This window comes from Dipodomys merriami, unplaced genomic scaffold (assembly GCF_024711535.1).
Source record: "Dipodomys merriami isolate MVZ:Mamm:240054 unplaced genomic scaffold, mDipMer1.0.p SCAF_924, whole genome shotgun sequence".
NCBI lineage: Eukaryota > Metazoa > Chordata > Mammalia > Rodentia > Heteromyidae > Dipodomys > Dipodomys merriami.
Window position 1 is genome coordinate 252,501 of NW_027206540.1, and position 15,000 is coordinate 267,500.

A 15,000-nucleotide genomic window follows, 5' to 3' on the forward strand; every position below is an offset into this window, starting at 1 on the left:
GGGTCTAGGCGGCGGGCCCGCCGCCCGTGTTTGGAATTGTTGTGCACAAACATGTTGTCAGACACAGCCAGCACGTGGCCGTCCACGTTGACTGTTGTCGATACAACAACCTGTGAAGATGAAGCGGATTTGAAAATGGAGTTGGCAAAGGAAAGCACGAGCACTGGTAGGCAAGATAAAAAGCTAGCTCAAACCTGCAGAGCAGAGGAAAACTTCCTGTTCCTGGAAACTCTCCCTGACTGCAGCCATTCACAAGGTGTTTTGGTTTGGTTGGGTTGGGTTGTTTTTTTTTGTTTTGTTTTTTTTTGGCTAATGGGGGTGGGTTGTTTTGACTCAAGACTGCTTCTTTTCAAAAACCCGCTCTACTAATTACGGTTTAATCTCTTATTATGCTAACAAGTGAATTCAATTCAGAGAAATATTCTTCTAGCCATTAGCTTCAGAAACACCCCTCTAGCCACTCATTTTAAAGCCTCTGTTTTGATTGATCTGCTCATGTATTGATTAGATAGTTTATCTAATTTAAATTAGTTCACTTGAGACCAGCCTCCCTTGAAGAGCTGTGAGGATTCAGAGTAGCCCAAAAAAGGCTTCATAAATCAGGGCCCTCCCTTCCCACTCCCCACATTCTATCACCAAATGATCCTTGGGTCAATTTTACAATTACATTTAATGCCTGGTAATGAACATTTTTGCATCTGAAAAGACCAAGTTGAATTTGAATAGCGGAAACACTTTCAATCCAGGAAAAGTATCTGTTCTCAAGTTCATTTGAAAGGTGGACAAGGACCCTAGACACTGGAGCCACTTCCATTCTAGCCCCCCCGGTTCCAGAGAGTGAACAGGGCGAAGGGGAAGATCAGGCCTTTCAAAACTCTCAGCTACCTCTCGGGAGATCATGACAAGCGGCCCACCTTAGGGTACCACCTAGCTTGTGCCAGACACACCTAGGTTCCCCAGGTGGTCTTGTAACGAGCACCCCTTACAGAGCCAGGAAACAGCAGGTACAACCTGACCCTGACATTTCTCTGTAGCTGGTGTGCTGTGTTACTGCCACATGGTTGGAGCAGTAAAGATGGAAGCTCAGGTTTAACCTGGGCCTTTCAGCAGGATCCTGCCTGGGGCTTGAGTCTGGATTTGAAGAAGGAGAGACCTGACACAGGTCACAGCTAAGGTAGACCTGGCGGGCAGCACCTGCAAGCATGGGTCAGGGAGGAAGTGACCGGAAGGCGAAAGCCAAGGCTACAGAGCCCCTCCCTCCTGTGCACTAACCAGCAGTAGGGCTTCAGGGCGAGGTGTGCTTTGTACCAAGTATCTGAATAACAGGCCAACTCTGGGGAGAGCCACCGGGCAGAGAGCAAAGAGCATTCTAAACCCACTGTAGAACTTTTTGATACAGATGTGGAGCTTCTCTAAGAGAAAAATCTATTAATAAATGAGACTAATGAAATAATTTTTAAAAATTAACGAATAGAAGTGATTAAAGACAAAAATAAATATGTTGAGGACAAAAGAGAAGCCAAAGCTGCACACTTTTACATGAATGTGTGTGACTGGGGTTTTGGTTTTTACTGCCCTGGCCCCCTGCCCTCAGGCTTGGCAGGGTAGCAGAAGCCGCCCCAACACCGGGCCCCGTGAACGGAACACGTCTCCAGCAGAACCACGGCTCCCAGTACCAGTCACTTGCCGGGCAGTCTAGTCCGGGGTTCCCCGGCCTCTCTCAGGCTCCGGCACGCTGGCACTGTCTTTGGAACTGGCAGGGGGGCAGCTCCCTTACCACTTTGGTGCTGCTTGTTAGTCTGGCCCTCTCTGCCTGGAGACCACAAGGTGCTCACAGCCCACTGCCCTCCTGAGGCCTGCCTGCAAGCCCTACTCTTGGTGTGGAAGGAGCTCCAAGAGCCATTCATCTGTGTGTGATACAGACACCTGACCAATACGGAGGCAGAGACTTGGCCACAATATGGTAAAGAAATAAGACAAGGCAAAAATCAAAATAGAAAACAAAAAAAGACATTGTCGTTGCTCTGTCGTCTATATATAGGTCAGCTGCCAGGGGAAAACAGCAGCACCGAGAAAGTAGACGGGCTGTTTGATTTCCGCCTGGGCCAGCCCTGAAGCCCATCTATGGGAAGGTGTTGGCTGTGACCGTGAGATCAGATGCACCCATGTGTGAGGCCTGACATGTTCCTCAACCCAGTTCCACCTGCTGAGAGGAGGGAGCCTCGTCAGGAGGCCAGAGGAAGTCCCACCCACCCGCACAGGCCCCACGGTACCCCACGAGATGGCCGTGATTGATGCTGTGCTGGGTCGTGAGACAAAGAGGACGTGGCCCTTCGGGCTGCCCACTGCGACCTACACTCTGCTTAGAGGGATCGGTATCGCCCAGGCCCCGTGGAGCCTGTGCATGAAAAATGGAAGCAGGCCCAAGAGTCTGCAAGAAATGCTAACTCCAGCCACGAAGGCCACTGTGGTGGCCTGCGGGGGCCATCCTCCCTGGGCAGCCAGAGGGGTGGGAGACAGCGTACTTCCATGAAGGACTGATACACACATGACATCCCTGCCAACGTGTGAGCCCCCTGATGGAGACAGAGCCCACATCCAAGTGAGACTCGCTCACTAACCCATGCAAGGTATCAGGCGCCCCGCTTGCTGCTCAACTCTGTGGTGGGGCATGGACAGCCCCTGATCATTCATAAGCAAACAACAATGTTAACTTTCTTATAACTAATCCGAGAACTCAACCAGCAACTCTCTCCTTTGCAGTTGAAAATCCTCCATGGCCATGAGGAACAGGACTTCACCCGGGTCCAGGAACTGCCTAGCAGCTTGGCGCTGAACTCGGGAAGTCAGACACCACAGAACTTGGGGGGAGGAAGAGGAAGCTATAGGAGAACATTCTGGAATGTGCCCTTTCCAAAGGAGGCTAAAGACCTCCAGTAAACCCAAAAGGTTCCACCACCGTTTCCTCCCTCTCACTAAGGCCAATCCCACAAAGACGTTCAGCATGGCTGAGTCAGCAAAGCACAGCTCATTCAGGTTGTGGTGGTGAGCCATGACGAGAACCGGTAGCGTGGAGATACCAGGTCTTTTTTAAGGCATTCTGTTTACCCTAGTCTACCAAATGACCCAAATCTGGTTTGCTACTATCCCTTGGAAGACTAAAAGTTGCCTTCCGAACAAGGGCAAAACCAAAGAATTCCAGTTCCCCAGAAGAGCCGTCGCAGGAGGCGCGGGCACACGCGGCAGGCATACCTGAAACCTCCGCATATCCCGAGGGTTGCCTGCATTCTTCAAACAGTTCTGATTGCACTTGAGGAAGAACTTCAGAAAGAACCTGCAAACACACAGAGAGCATTCCGTTAGGGTTTAATCACACGAGAGACACTCGTGTGACTCCACTCCAGCAAAGGCCGCCCCACCACTGTGGCAAGTTTCCCGTAGGGGGCAATGTTGAGGGAAGCCAAGGGACAGTTGGGCAGGGCTCTGGTCCATCAGCCTATGTAAGATATCCCTGTGTAATAGAGTGACCCTCACAGTTGTCTAACATTGTGGATTTCCAAGCTCCATAATAACATCTGTGACTTTCAGACAGGCCATTTCAGACCTGGGTCTTTGCATGAGCGACGGACTGACCATTAACCACCCTCTACAGGGAAGCCAGCTTCAGCCAATAAAAATGCAAGATGCCTAATTAAATGTGTATTTTGGACAAACAACCCATGATTTTTTTTTGTTTGAGAATAGGTATGCCCCAAAACAAATCTATACTTTAAAAAAAAATGCTGTTTATGGAGATTGACCCTTCACTGGCTCTGTGCCACCTCAGCTGGAAAGCCTAGCTCAGCCGGGGCCATCCCAGCCCAGGCACACACATGTCATAAAGACAGATCCTTAGAAGTGACAGTAAATGTTAACTCTTAAAGAAGTGGGTTTTGCAGCTACAGTGATATCTGGGTATGGTCTTCATGTGTTTTCAGCCATTGATTCTTGATGTGGTTATGAAACTTCCCCAGGCTGAGTAGGGAGTAGCAGGCACGCACTCAGGCAGGAGGTGACAAGGCTGGCCCGGGAGCTAGTTCCAGTGCCTCCATGCCTTGCCTTGTTGTGTTCTATGGCAGGAAGTCAAGGATCCTGACAGGGTGTTGTGAGTGAGTGTGTGTGTTGTGTGTGATGAAAACACCATTGTGTTGTCCTCCCCCTCTTGCAAGCTCAGTGACAATGGGGATGTGCTGGCTCTGCGGGAGGGATGTGCACTGGGCGGCACGGCTTGCTACGCCCAGCCATGGGAACGGAGGCCCTCGGCCCTGCACAAGATGTGCATCTACCTGCAGAGGCACCTGGGTTAAGGGCGGGCCCTGCTCTCCTCAGTGTCCTGTCCGGCAAGGCTACACACAAACCCACTGCGTCCTCCCAAAATTCCACGTGAACACTTGTCGGTGGTTCAAGTTTTATCAAGTTCTCCACGATTTCCACCTCTCATGTCCAAGAGTCCATGCTGGCAAATCTTATTTCTTAAAATATGAGAAATTTAAAAAAAAAGACTCCATCGACCTAAGACTCACTTCTCTAATGGCATTTCCAACACATCCTAGAAGACTCCAGCCTGGCAGCAGAAAATCCCACTGATGGTGAAGGAAGAGTGGCCGTTTAATTAAATTTTCTGACATACCCCGGTCCTCACTATTTTAGGCTAGAATTTACATCTTTTATTAACTCACCTCACCTCTACGCTTAGCTCACAATGCTCTTAACACCATCTGCCATCAGCTGGAGCAAGTCACTTGATATTCCACCCACCAATTTTTCCTAACAACCACTGCGCAATTAAACTCCACGCGTTCTGCAGCGAGGTAAATTAGGCGCACCTGCGGCCACCCTGCATTTGAACTGCATCAGAAAGGGCCTAACAAGGTGAGGGCGCCACAAAGTTATCGTCCTGTCAGGCAATTAGGTTTTCACTTCAGGGACAGCCACCCGGTGCAATTATCCCCCACATTACCACCCGGCTAATCTTCTGAGCAGGCGCCGGCCGAGAAGCTGCTCATCCGCAAAGGTACCTGCACGGGGGCCCACCACGGCGGCTTTTTTCATGAAATGAAAGATTTCTCCTCCCGCCCCCCCAGCCCCAGCCCCTCCTCAACTCCAGAGGAGGTTGCTTTAAATTCCTTGATGTCTTTTTAGCCCATTTGTCCTTTTACCGCCAAGACAGCCAAGCAGTCTGAAGGTATCCTGAACAGCCTTGCAACAGCCCTGAGCGCCGGACTTGGGCATCCTGGGGTCCTAACGAACATCAGCTTGAGACCACAGAACAAACGCGGGGGACGAACCCTAAACCCACTGAGAATGATGGGGTTTGAGAAGCAGGCACACATATGAACATGTGTTCACCCATAGTCCCTCCCCTGCCCCCCCCCTTCTTCTTTCCAAACTGCAATGTCAGTGGAAGCACCTGAGGTCTGCAGTGAGCATGGGTGGAGTGGAGGACCCCTGTCAAGAACTCTGCTCCTGATGACACAAGAGTAAACAAACAACGCCCAAGTCACTGACGCCGCCCAGGTCGGGGAGAGGGCTGCTGGTGCCTTTGGTTTTGTTTTTTGTTTCTAACTCTTGTGGTGACTCCTCTTTAATGAAGGAGTTCAACGCAGCCCTCGTGGGTAGAGGGGCGGCACTGGCAGCCTGACACCGCGCTCTCAGTGGATGGGCTTCCACCAGGAAAATGTTCCGCAAGGTGCACCGATGTGGTGTTTGGGGAGGAGGGGAGGGGATAGAAAATTGAATGCCCGACATGTGACGTTAAATGGTAATTCTCATCCTTTACTCAATTACCCTTTAATTGGCTTTTTCCTAAGAAATATCTGACAACCACTTTACATATCTCACTTTCAGAGTCTAGTACACAAAGGATTTAATTCTCTTGTTATGAAAGGAAAAATCCTTCCTATGTCAGAAAATCTTTGGCACCAATAAACTCTTTATTACTGCTAACCATGGATTTGCTGCCTGATCGCAAAGAGGTGATAAAAATTCTAACCTGTCATTAGTACATTATGCTTAATTGTGTACGGTGTTTCTCTTACATCTGCCGGCCCGACACCAAAATGACCATTATGTGTACTAATTCCCTGACCCTATCTTTATTTCCCTAAAGAGTCATCATCTTTCACAGTAGGCACGAGAGTAAATCAAGCTTGAAATATGGGCTTTATTTACTTGTTTCTCGCAGGCAGAGGGGAAGACAGCAGCTAGACAAACGGCCCCACACCCCTGCTCCCTGGTGATATTCCACTTGGAGCAGCTCGTGAGATCTGGGAAAGTTCTCAGGACGGTCAGCAGGAGGGAAGGTGGGATCCTGCCTCTCTGGAAGTGGGGTTCCCTCTTCTGTGGCAAGCAGAAGCCCTGGGGCAGGTGTTCTTGATGCTTCTCGGGAGGACTGGTCCTGGAAGGCTCTCTCCACCTCCTGAGCGTCCTATGGCAATGGGCTGGGAGGCATCAGGCCCTTGCCTGGGAGGGACAGACAAGGGAGGAGGGGCAGAGAGCCAGTCCTGATCACTTGGGTTCATGCTGGAAATCCTCAGACCTGCCTTCCTGCTGAGACAATTCTGCTGCAATGGAGCCCTGGCCGCCTATATCCAGCGGAGAAAGTTGGGAGTGTTGTCTCGGTGACATTAGTATCGGCTCCCAGCAAGCACATCGGGAGCTAACGTAAGCACGGGGCGACCGAGGGATGAAGGTATTTCAAACGACACTAGAACAGATAATGGTATCTGCCAATTTCGCCAGAGCCCAGTGTCGGTATCACAGGATAAGGGCAGGCCCCCACGGCAGTAACCAATTTCAAAGTCTGTTCCGTTTCTGTGTGTTTAAGCTATGAATTAGTTCATTTATATTTACTTTTATGAAGCTGATTAACCAGAGCTTCTCTATCTGATGAAAATCATTTTAATTGTAGTGTTAGGCTCCTGTGTAATATCCATTACATTATGAACTGTTTAAATTCTACATGGGTATTGTGTAAATTGGCCCTTTGTGAGCCAGTAGGCAATTAGGACCAAACAGCCCTCCTTTAAATGGCTACAGAACTTTGTGGTGTTGTTCAGGACAATCAGAGACAAAGGAGGCTGTTTAATTGTAATTTAATGGAATATCAAGGAGTCCATGGCATTAGACGCTGGCAACAGAGAGCAGGAGAGAAAAATTAACTGCAATTATGTTTGATTAAAGCTATCCTTCTCAATAATCAGCGGTCCTGACAGACCATGGGGCTCTAGTGAGCTCCAGGATGGCAAAAGGTGTTGAGCAATATTAGGGCCAATAAAGGGGATATTAGCATAGCTAATTACAGCCCTGCAAAACCTGTAAAGGGGGCCTCTGTGTATTGTAATGTGTGAAATAATTGGCTGAGGCCGTTATCAATTACATAAGGAATGAATTTGGTTTGTCAGAAAAAAGCTGATGAGATGCATCCCTGACACGGTCCGGTCCTTCCTCCTCCCAGGCAGCTCGGAGCTCAGCCCTTCCATCAAGGATTGCAGCCGCCAGTGGCCAAGCCACTGATAAAACCGTCCTGCCAGCAAGCGTTAGGTAATTAATACAAGTCATCCTCACCACCCGCCCTGACACTGCTGTTTTTACCTAACTGAAGCCACTAATCATGCAATAATGATTTCTTTCCCTCTGGTCAAAGGAGAAATAGATCGTCTCCTTAGAAATGCAGCGGGCTTCCAGGGCGCACCCTGGTGACTGAGGAGCAACACGGAACTTGGAGCCGTTTTGATTGTGTGCGTCTTGCACGTGGCGCTCTCTCTCTCTCTCTCTCTCTCTCTCTCTCTCTCTCTCTCTCTCTCTCTCTAGCCTGCCATTCCCCGCCTCTCTGCGGGGATTTATTTTTGGTTTCTGACTGGTTGGTCTACACTGTCCCGAGCCTGGTTTGCCAGGGCTTGGAGACTGAGCCACGGAGCGCCGCGAGGCATGACCTCGGCTGGTGGCTCCTCCGGGTGACTGTGAGGTGCTCCGGCCTCTCCAGCAGGTTAAGTGGCCGCACTCACGGAAAGAGCTGCGGCTTCTCACAAATCCTCCTGCGCCCCACGCCAGCCCTGGCTGATCCTGCCTCGGGCCCTCAAGTCGCAGGGAATACGGGCAATCCCAGTCAGGAATGAAACAAGTCTAAGGTGTCCTCCACAGGATGGGGCAGGGGAGGGGCTGGCTTTTCAGTTTAAACGTGGATCTCTTAATAAGCAGCACGCCCAGAGGAGAGTGGGCTAAGCCCCCAGATCACCAATCAAAACCCCAGCGCCTTCACGTGTGAACCGTGGTGTCCTGGCAGGATGCGAAGTTCCAGGAGGCTGCACAGAACCCCATCCAGACCTGTCTTGTGTCTTTAGGTGGCTACTACTTTAATACATAATGGCCTGGATAAGACAAGGCCCCGGAAGGAGCCACAGGGCACAGGAGACGCTAGGGCTGGGCAAAGGAGAACAAGGAAAAGCCCTTCCTTTGTGGGGTGAAGAAAGCACTTGCAGCTAGAGAGGCTGCTGGCCCCACCACCTCGTGAGCGTGCCAAATGCCACGGAATTGTTCTCTTCCCACACGGTTAATTTCATATGATATCAATTTCACTTCAGTTAGCAAAAAACATCCCCACGCCAAGAAGATCACGGAGTGCCTCCCTGCGGCTTCCGGGCGCAGCCACGGCTGTGCCCCCTACCTGCTACTGAAACGAAATAGTTAAGAGCCAAATTAAAAGATAGAGCCTTTAAGAGACTTTTCCCTGACTGATAAGAGAGTGGCCGTGGAGTGATTCTCCAGGTCCCTGCTAATTACTGGGAAGTCCCTGAAAGCAGTGGCCGCAGCTGTGGTGTGTGCGCGCCCGGTCATCAGTCGCTGGAGTATTGATTACTGAGCAATTCTAGCCGATCGGGTCTGGGTGCTTCAGAGACAATGTGCTTCCCTCACAAAACCGGTAATGAGCAGTTCCTATACACGACTACATTCTGCTGACATCAGATCTGTGCACTAAGACAGTACACAGGTCAATACGTATCGGGTTTCCAAAATGCGAGGGTCTTAATGTCAGCCTCTCTTTTTCTCTCACTCCTGCCATTAGCGATGACTGGGCTCACGTTCTGCACTGCCATACGGAAGGGAAAATCTGCTCCATTAGTCTGATTTATTCTTCAAATATGCCATGACAAATTGCTTTAACACCAGACTTATTCAATTCTTGTACATTTCAAGTTAGGGGGCTGATACACTTGTAGTGTCTACATGACGTCATCGTGGGGAGGGGGGAGGGCCACAGGCCCCGAGTTTTACAGTCGGGCCAGACGTCCTCTGCTGACCTAACCCCGCCCTGCCCCACACCCCCCCACACCCCCCCCAGGCCAGAGGTCACAGTGGCCTGACCACCTGCCCCCCCACACACACACCCCCCAGGCCAGAGGTCGCAGTGGCCTGACCACCTCCCCCCCCCCCCCCCCCCCGCACACACACCCTCCCCCACACACACCCTGAGGGACCCATTCTCCACGGGAGGCGTTCCCCAGGCACACGTGACACCCTGCAGGGGAATGCAGATGTGGAAGGATTTGGGAATATCCTCGGCTTGACTTGCAGTTCAACAATTACTGGCCTTTGTCTGGGGATTCTTGCTCTAGTGTGGCAGAACCCGTCTCCAGTGGACTCGAGCTATTTTACTTCCCTTGGATGTAGTAACCACACCGCATTAACAATATTTGTTCTACAATCGCCAAGGGACCCGCTTCCCAGATTCTATCACTTCTTTATCTCCTGACAAATACCTCACTATCGAACATTATTAGGTTTAGAAAATTAACCCTTTGCGGTCTAGAGCCACGCCAGGCCCCACCGTCCCTCCAAAGAGTCTTATCGCTAAATTTCTGCTATAATGGTTTTTCTTTCCATCACAACTCCAGCAGCGGCTGTCAAGAGGCACTTATAGATACCGTGATCTTGGACTTTTGCAATGATTCTCATTAAAATGATGCCAAAGAGATCTGATGGGATTTAATGGTTTTGCTGGCCAGCTCAAAACCCACTTCCCCTAACAGACCCCGTGCCAAGCGCTCCGTTTGGAGGAATTGGTGTGACTCGCATTAAACTTTTCCGGGTGGTTTTAATGTGTTCAGATAAGTACGATGCAGGTAGACACTCTCAAAAGCAAACGTATCCTGAGTTCCGCGCTTTGTCGGCTGCCCTCCTCAGCTGGCTGTCAGCATTCTAGTTAGTGTTTTCTCTAACGGTTCCTGATATTTCGTGATAGTTTTGATAAGGTTATCTGTTTAAAAGAAGTCAACTGCACAACACAAAGGAAATGTGAAGTGCACTGTATTTACGCCGGGGCTCTCGTTTCAAGTGCCTATCTCTCCTTTTCCCCCCTTACCTATTTCTCTATTTCTAATGGGCGACGCAGCATTGACAGTATTTCCCCAGCAGATCACTAGCCCTGTCAATCAGTCTGTATTTTGTCTTTCGCTGCGGGCTCATTAAAACAGCTTCCTCTCTCCCTCTGGACACTGCTCTATTTGCCAGCTCTGATCACGAAGCTCCTTACTTAAGAAAAATGCCAGCATCACTTGGCTCACATCAGATGCACCCCTGACTTGTTGCCAGCTCCGAGGGAGACTTACAGGTTGTGCAGAGATTACGCGCCTGTGCTTTTCCAGACTTGGGCTTTCGAGCCTCTCCCACCACCCCTTTTTGGGGGCATTTGAAGGAATCTGAAGATAACAGCAACATTAGTCCGGCCAATCTCTCTGCTACCAGCCACAGAGCCTGCTCTCAAAACCAACATGAAACTGGAGTCGGAGAGCTGCTGCTGCTGCTGCTGTATCACTTTCTAGCCTCTAAGTGGGAAAGGTCTTGTTAATCTTTTCCTGCTCCCATGTACATTTCCCCCATCCATGGCAGCTTGCTTAATTAAGAACTATCCTCTTCGTAGGCTGAATTATTAATTTAAAAAATCACATTTTAAATCAAGCCTATGCATGTGTGAGAAAATCGGTGTCGAACCTGCCTATGCCAGCTCTCTCTAGCCTTTTAGGTCCTGATTAAAAACTTATTAAAACATTATAAATGATTAATGGGAGCACAGCTCTGAGTGGCAATTATTAGTTTTAATGCAGGTAATGCAGCTTAATGAGGGGCACATGTGCGCAAAGCCTTAGCTTCATTACTCCTGTGTGTCAACATATACAAGAGAAATGTGTGTACAGGACATCCATTACTTGGAACAGCACCGAGCCCTCTCTCTTCACCTCCCTTTGTTGATGAGCCAGGAGCCATAAATTAATCTCTTTCTGTGGCTGGGAAGGAAGGACTAAGGTGTTCAAGTCATGGTAAGCCCTGCTCAGCTCCCCACGACACTGTTCGGCTCTGGCTGGAATACCCCTGGCCTAATCTCTTCAGTAGTCCTATGGTACCGGGAGTTTTTCCCTGGAATCTTTGTAGATCATTGTTGTCTCTGCTCAGAAACAAGAGCCACAGACACCCTTAGCTGACTGGGTTGCGCTCTTGCTCTTGCTCTTGCTCTTGCTCTCTGGTTTCAGGAGGGCTCTGGGAGAGCTTCGCTCTCTTGTGCCAGTGCTGGCTTCACATTAACAGAGTCTGCCTAATTCTTCACGTGCGATTCCAACAGCCTTCTTCCTAGCTGCTTTCACCATGCAGAGTGGGGGGCAGGGGAGGGAGTGTGAGAGCAGAGACAGACAGGGAGACGCATGCTCCAGTCCCCTGATGGAGGAGGTGTCCGGAGGCTGGGGCGCTGGGTTAAGAGGAGGAATGGTCAGCCGGGGCCTCACTGCAGTGTGGAGTCAGGGGGCGCACAAGCCGAGGGAGGGGGCAAGTGGAGAAGGGATGCATTTAGGGTGCTGAAAGCAAGCAACCCAGAATGCTTCCTAGGCTCACAGGAGTCCCCAGCCCCACCGGGGACCCCGAGTCCTGGGCCTGCTGAGGCCAGCCTGCAGCTGGGGAGGGGGGGGGGGGCGGCCACCGGGCCCAACTTCACACGTCACCTTTTATTTTCTGTTTGGGTGACAAGCAGCTTGATCCGAGCTGATCTCCGCTATCTGTTTGAAGAGTATTCAGGACTATTTGCATCATTTTATCGCTAATGTATAATATATGGCTCTAAAGTGAGCCCGGGCGCTGTCTTGTTACCGAGCATAAAGAAGTAAGGGCAATAAAGATACATTAGTTCTCTCAAGCACAGCGGCTATAATGCAAGCACGAAGGTTGCTGCTTAGAGTGAAGAGGCAACCTTTCTGCCTGACTAAGACAATGGAGGAGTAAAGAAAATGTCAAATCAAGAAAAGCTGGATTTAGAGATGAGGCAGCCCAGAGTGACGCTGGGCCGTATTTTGTGAGACTCTAATGCAGTTGGCAGCAAAGATCCGTGTTTCTGATTCATCCAGGGCCGCATGGCAAAGCTTTGTCAGTCTGTGCAAGGTATAAATAATTCAGGGTGAGAGATGGCAATTACAGGGCCCTGCACAACCAAAATGAATATTTTATGAGGACTAAAACTGCTCTGGAATGAATCATACACATGGAGTCACACATGGCGACTGGGCTCCTGCATGCCAGCCCCACAGAGAGAGCCGAGGCCTCGTCTCCTCTCCAAGTGTTGACTGGAAACCTGGTGCAGGGTAATAAGCAAACACAAAAGGGGCCAGCCCACTGGCATGCTCCCGGCGGATCCTCAGTCCCCAGAGGCCGCAGCACACCTACGTGCGCCGGGGACACTTGTGTGGGCACCGCCGCAAAAGTTTAGTTTGTAGGAATTTCTGGATTAGTACTTCAACTGTGCAAACTATTGGCAGGTGGTCAGCCGCGAAAGCCCTCTTCTCCAGAAACCGCCTAAATCCTGGTACTGGGAGAGAGGGCAGGTTTGTTGTCCCAGAGGAGATTTCTGAGAGCTTAAAGTACAGCCCTTCCCAGGACCCGACCCTTCCGTGGTCCAGGCCCACGGACAGTGGCTGGCCCTGGCCACGTAGCCAGAGCCACATGTACAAGTTCCCGCCCTCACTTTGAAAACCAGGCACTACCGATGGATGGCAGGAGAGTCAGACCTTTAAAGCTTGAAAGGATGGCTTCATCTGTTACATTTCCTCTGAAAATGCTCCTGGTGAACTGCTAGAACAAATGGCAACATTGTTCGCCAGGCCAAGGAGGCCCGGGCCTACTGGTGAATAGGCATTGTGTTTGTCCAGCTACTGATACCTGTGCTTTTGTGGTAGAAAGAAGGCCGGGCCATGACACCAACACAGCACAAGTATCTCTCTGTGCAGACACCAGAACAGGGCCCGCCTGCCACGGTGGGAACCCAACACAAGATCCCTCTGAGAAGATTTTCTTTAAATCCAACTCCAATGCATTGTTTATGAAAACAAGGCTATTAGGTATATTAATAATTTGATAAATAGGGATTTGCCCTTAATTATTCATGAAGAACATTTGGCAACAGTAAAATTATATTCACAGAACAGGTTTATAAACCAGCTAATTATAAATTAAGTATGCAAGAGAAAATTGCTAACCTTGAAATTAAAATATTTTATGATTCTGCAATTACAAAAAAAAAAAAGGTAGAAAATTATCAAAGCCCCCATGTGAGCCGCGATACAGCAGGTCTGTACTGATGACAGGATACAGGCCAGAGGAACGATACAGAGAGGTGGGCAGGGAAGTTTCTGCCTCCCAGGAGCCCCCTGAAGCGGATGGAGACGGATTCTTCTCAAGAGCAACTTTCCAAGAGGGGAGACAAGGGATGGCCACCGGCTCCCGCCCAGCAGACAGGCCAGAGTCCTAACCGTTCTTTGTGGAGGTCACGGTGGGTACCTCTCTGCTTGCACTGAAATCGCAGGCCCCAGGGCACAAAGATGTTGCTGCTAATCATATGGCCCATAAGGAAGCCCACTGGCTCCTATGCCTGCAGCCCTCTTGCTGGGATGAGGTGGGCAGAGATGGTGACACAGGCATGCAGTCCCACTCATTCCCACTAGAGGGCTTCTCCACCAGGGAGCCGACAGATGCCACGGTGGGTAGCCGGAGGGTCAGATGTGATTCCATTTGCAGCCCAGTGGGACCCAGATTCTTTTCTGGGAGCAGGATGGTCCCGGCTCCCCTTGCTGACCCCACTACTCTGGGTATTTCCTTGTCCAGGGGCTTGATCCACCCGCCAAAATCTCTGCAGCCTCCCCCACCACAGGGGTTTGCCTGGCCAGCAACGCATCCCTAGCGCCACCCACATCATTCATCCCTGCACTCGTCTGGTAAGATGCAAGTGACCCCTTTCTCCCACTTTTCATGACTACCTGTCCTCCCTCAGAATTTATGCAGATGTCAAAAGAGTTCAGGAAAGCAACTTGGATGAATAATCGAAGAACAGGTCCTGTTGGGAGGGAAGGAACACGGGGCGCTCTTTAACTTTACTTTCCCCCCGATGCCACTTCTGCAGAACTCATGGCAAGGGCAGAGGCTCCGCAGGACACAGGGCAGCCCTGCCCCCACCCCTCAGTGACCCCCACACTCAGCTGAAGTCAAAAGAAAAATGAGCAGACGCCTTTTTGTCCTTCTCCTTTTGGTTATGGAGAATCTGGACGTCCCTGATTGTCAAAAGCCCCACTAATGGCACAGGAACAGAGACAACAGCACAGTGTACAGTGGTGTGCCCGAGCCCTTGCCCTGGCCCAGACACACAGATCGAGCCACTGGCGAAGTCTCTGGGAACTCTGAGAGTAACATTTTTTCACATATAAAATCCTTAATAAAAATGCTAGTGATGTCATCTTTCAGTGCAGGTGCTGCAACTTAAAATTAATACAGAGCAGAAATTTGAACAGGACAAGCATCTTCTGGCTTCGTGGGACATGCTGAAGTGTGGCCAGAGCATCAAGATCCAGGGTAGGGGTGGGAAGAGCCGGCTTGGTACCGGACACCCGGCCCCTCACTGTGCCAGTACTCCTGCAGACCCAGAGAGACTCCAAA

The 15,000-nt window shown here is 50.4% G+C and overlaps 1 protein-coding gene across 9 annotated transcripts in view; it reads right to left on the reverse strand.

The window, feature by feature from the left end:
• The window catches only part of LOC138821663 (transcription factor COE3), a 120,367-nt gene that overhangs the window by 36,502 nt on the left and 68,865 nt on the right, over nucleotides 1-15,000 (reverse strand). For all 9 annotated transcript variants that reach the window (XM_070014112.1, XM_070014106.1, XM_070014109.1 and 6 more), the window contains exons 7-8: nucleotides 3,253-3,334; nucleotides 1-110 (exon numbers count right to left, since the gene is read on the reverse strand). The exon at nucleotides 1-110 is cut by the window's left edge. In XM_070014112.1, coding sequence (XP_069870213.1) covers nucleotides 1-110; nucleotides 3,253-3,334 — 192 coding nt within the window. The remainder of the gene's footprint in view (nucleotides 111-3,252; nucleotides 3,335-15,000) is intronic.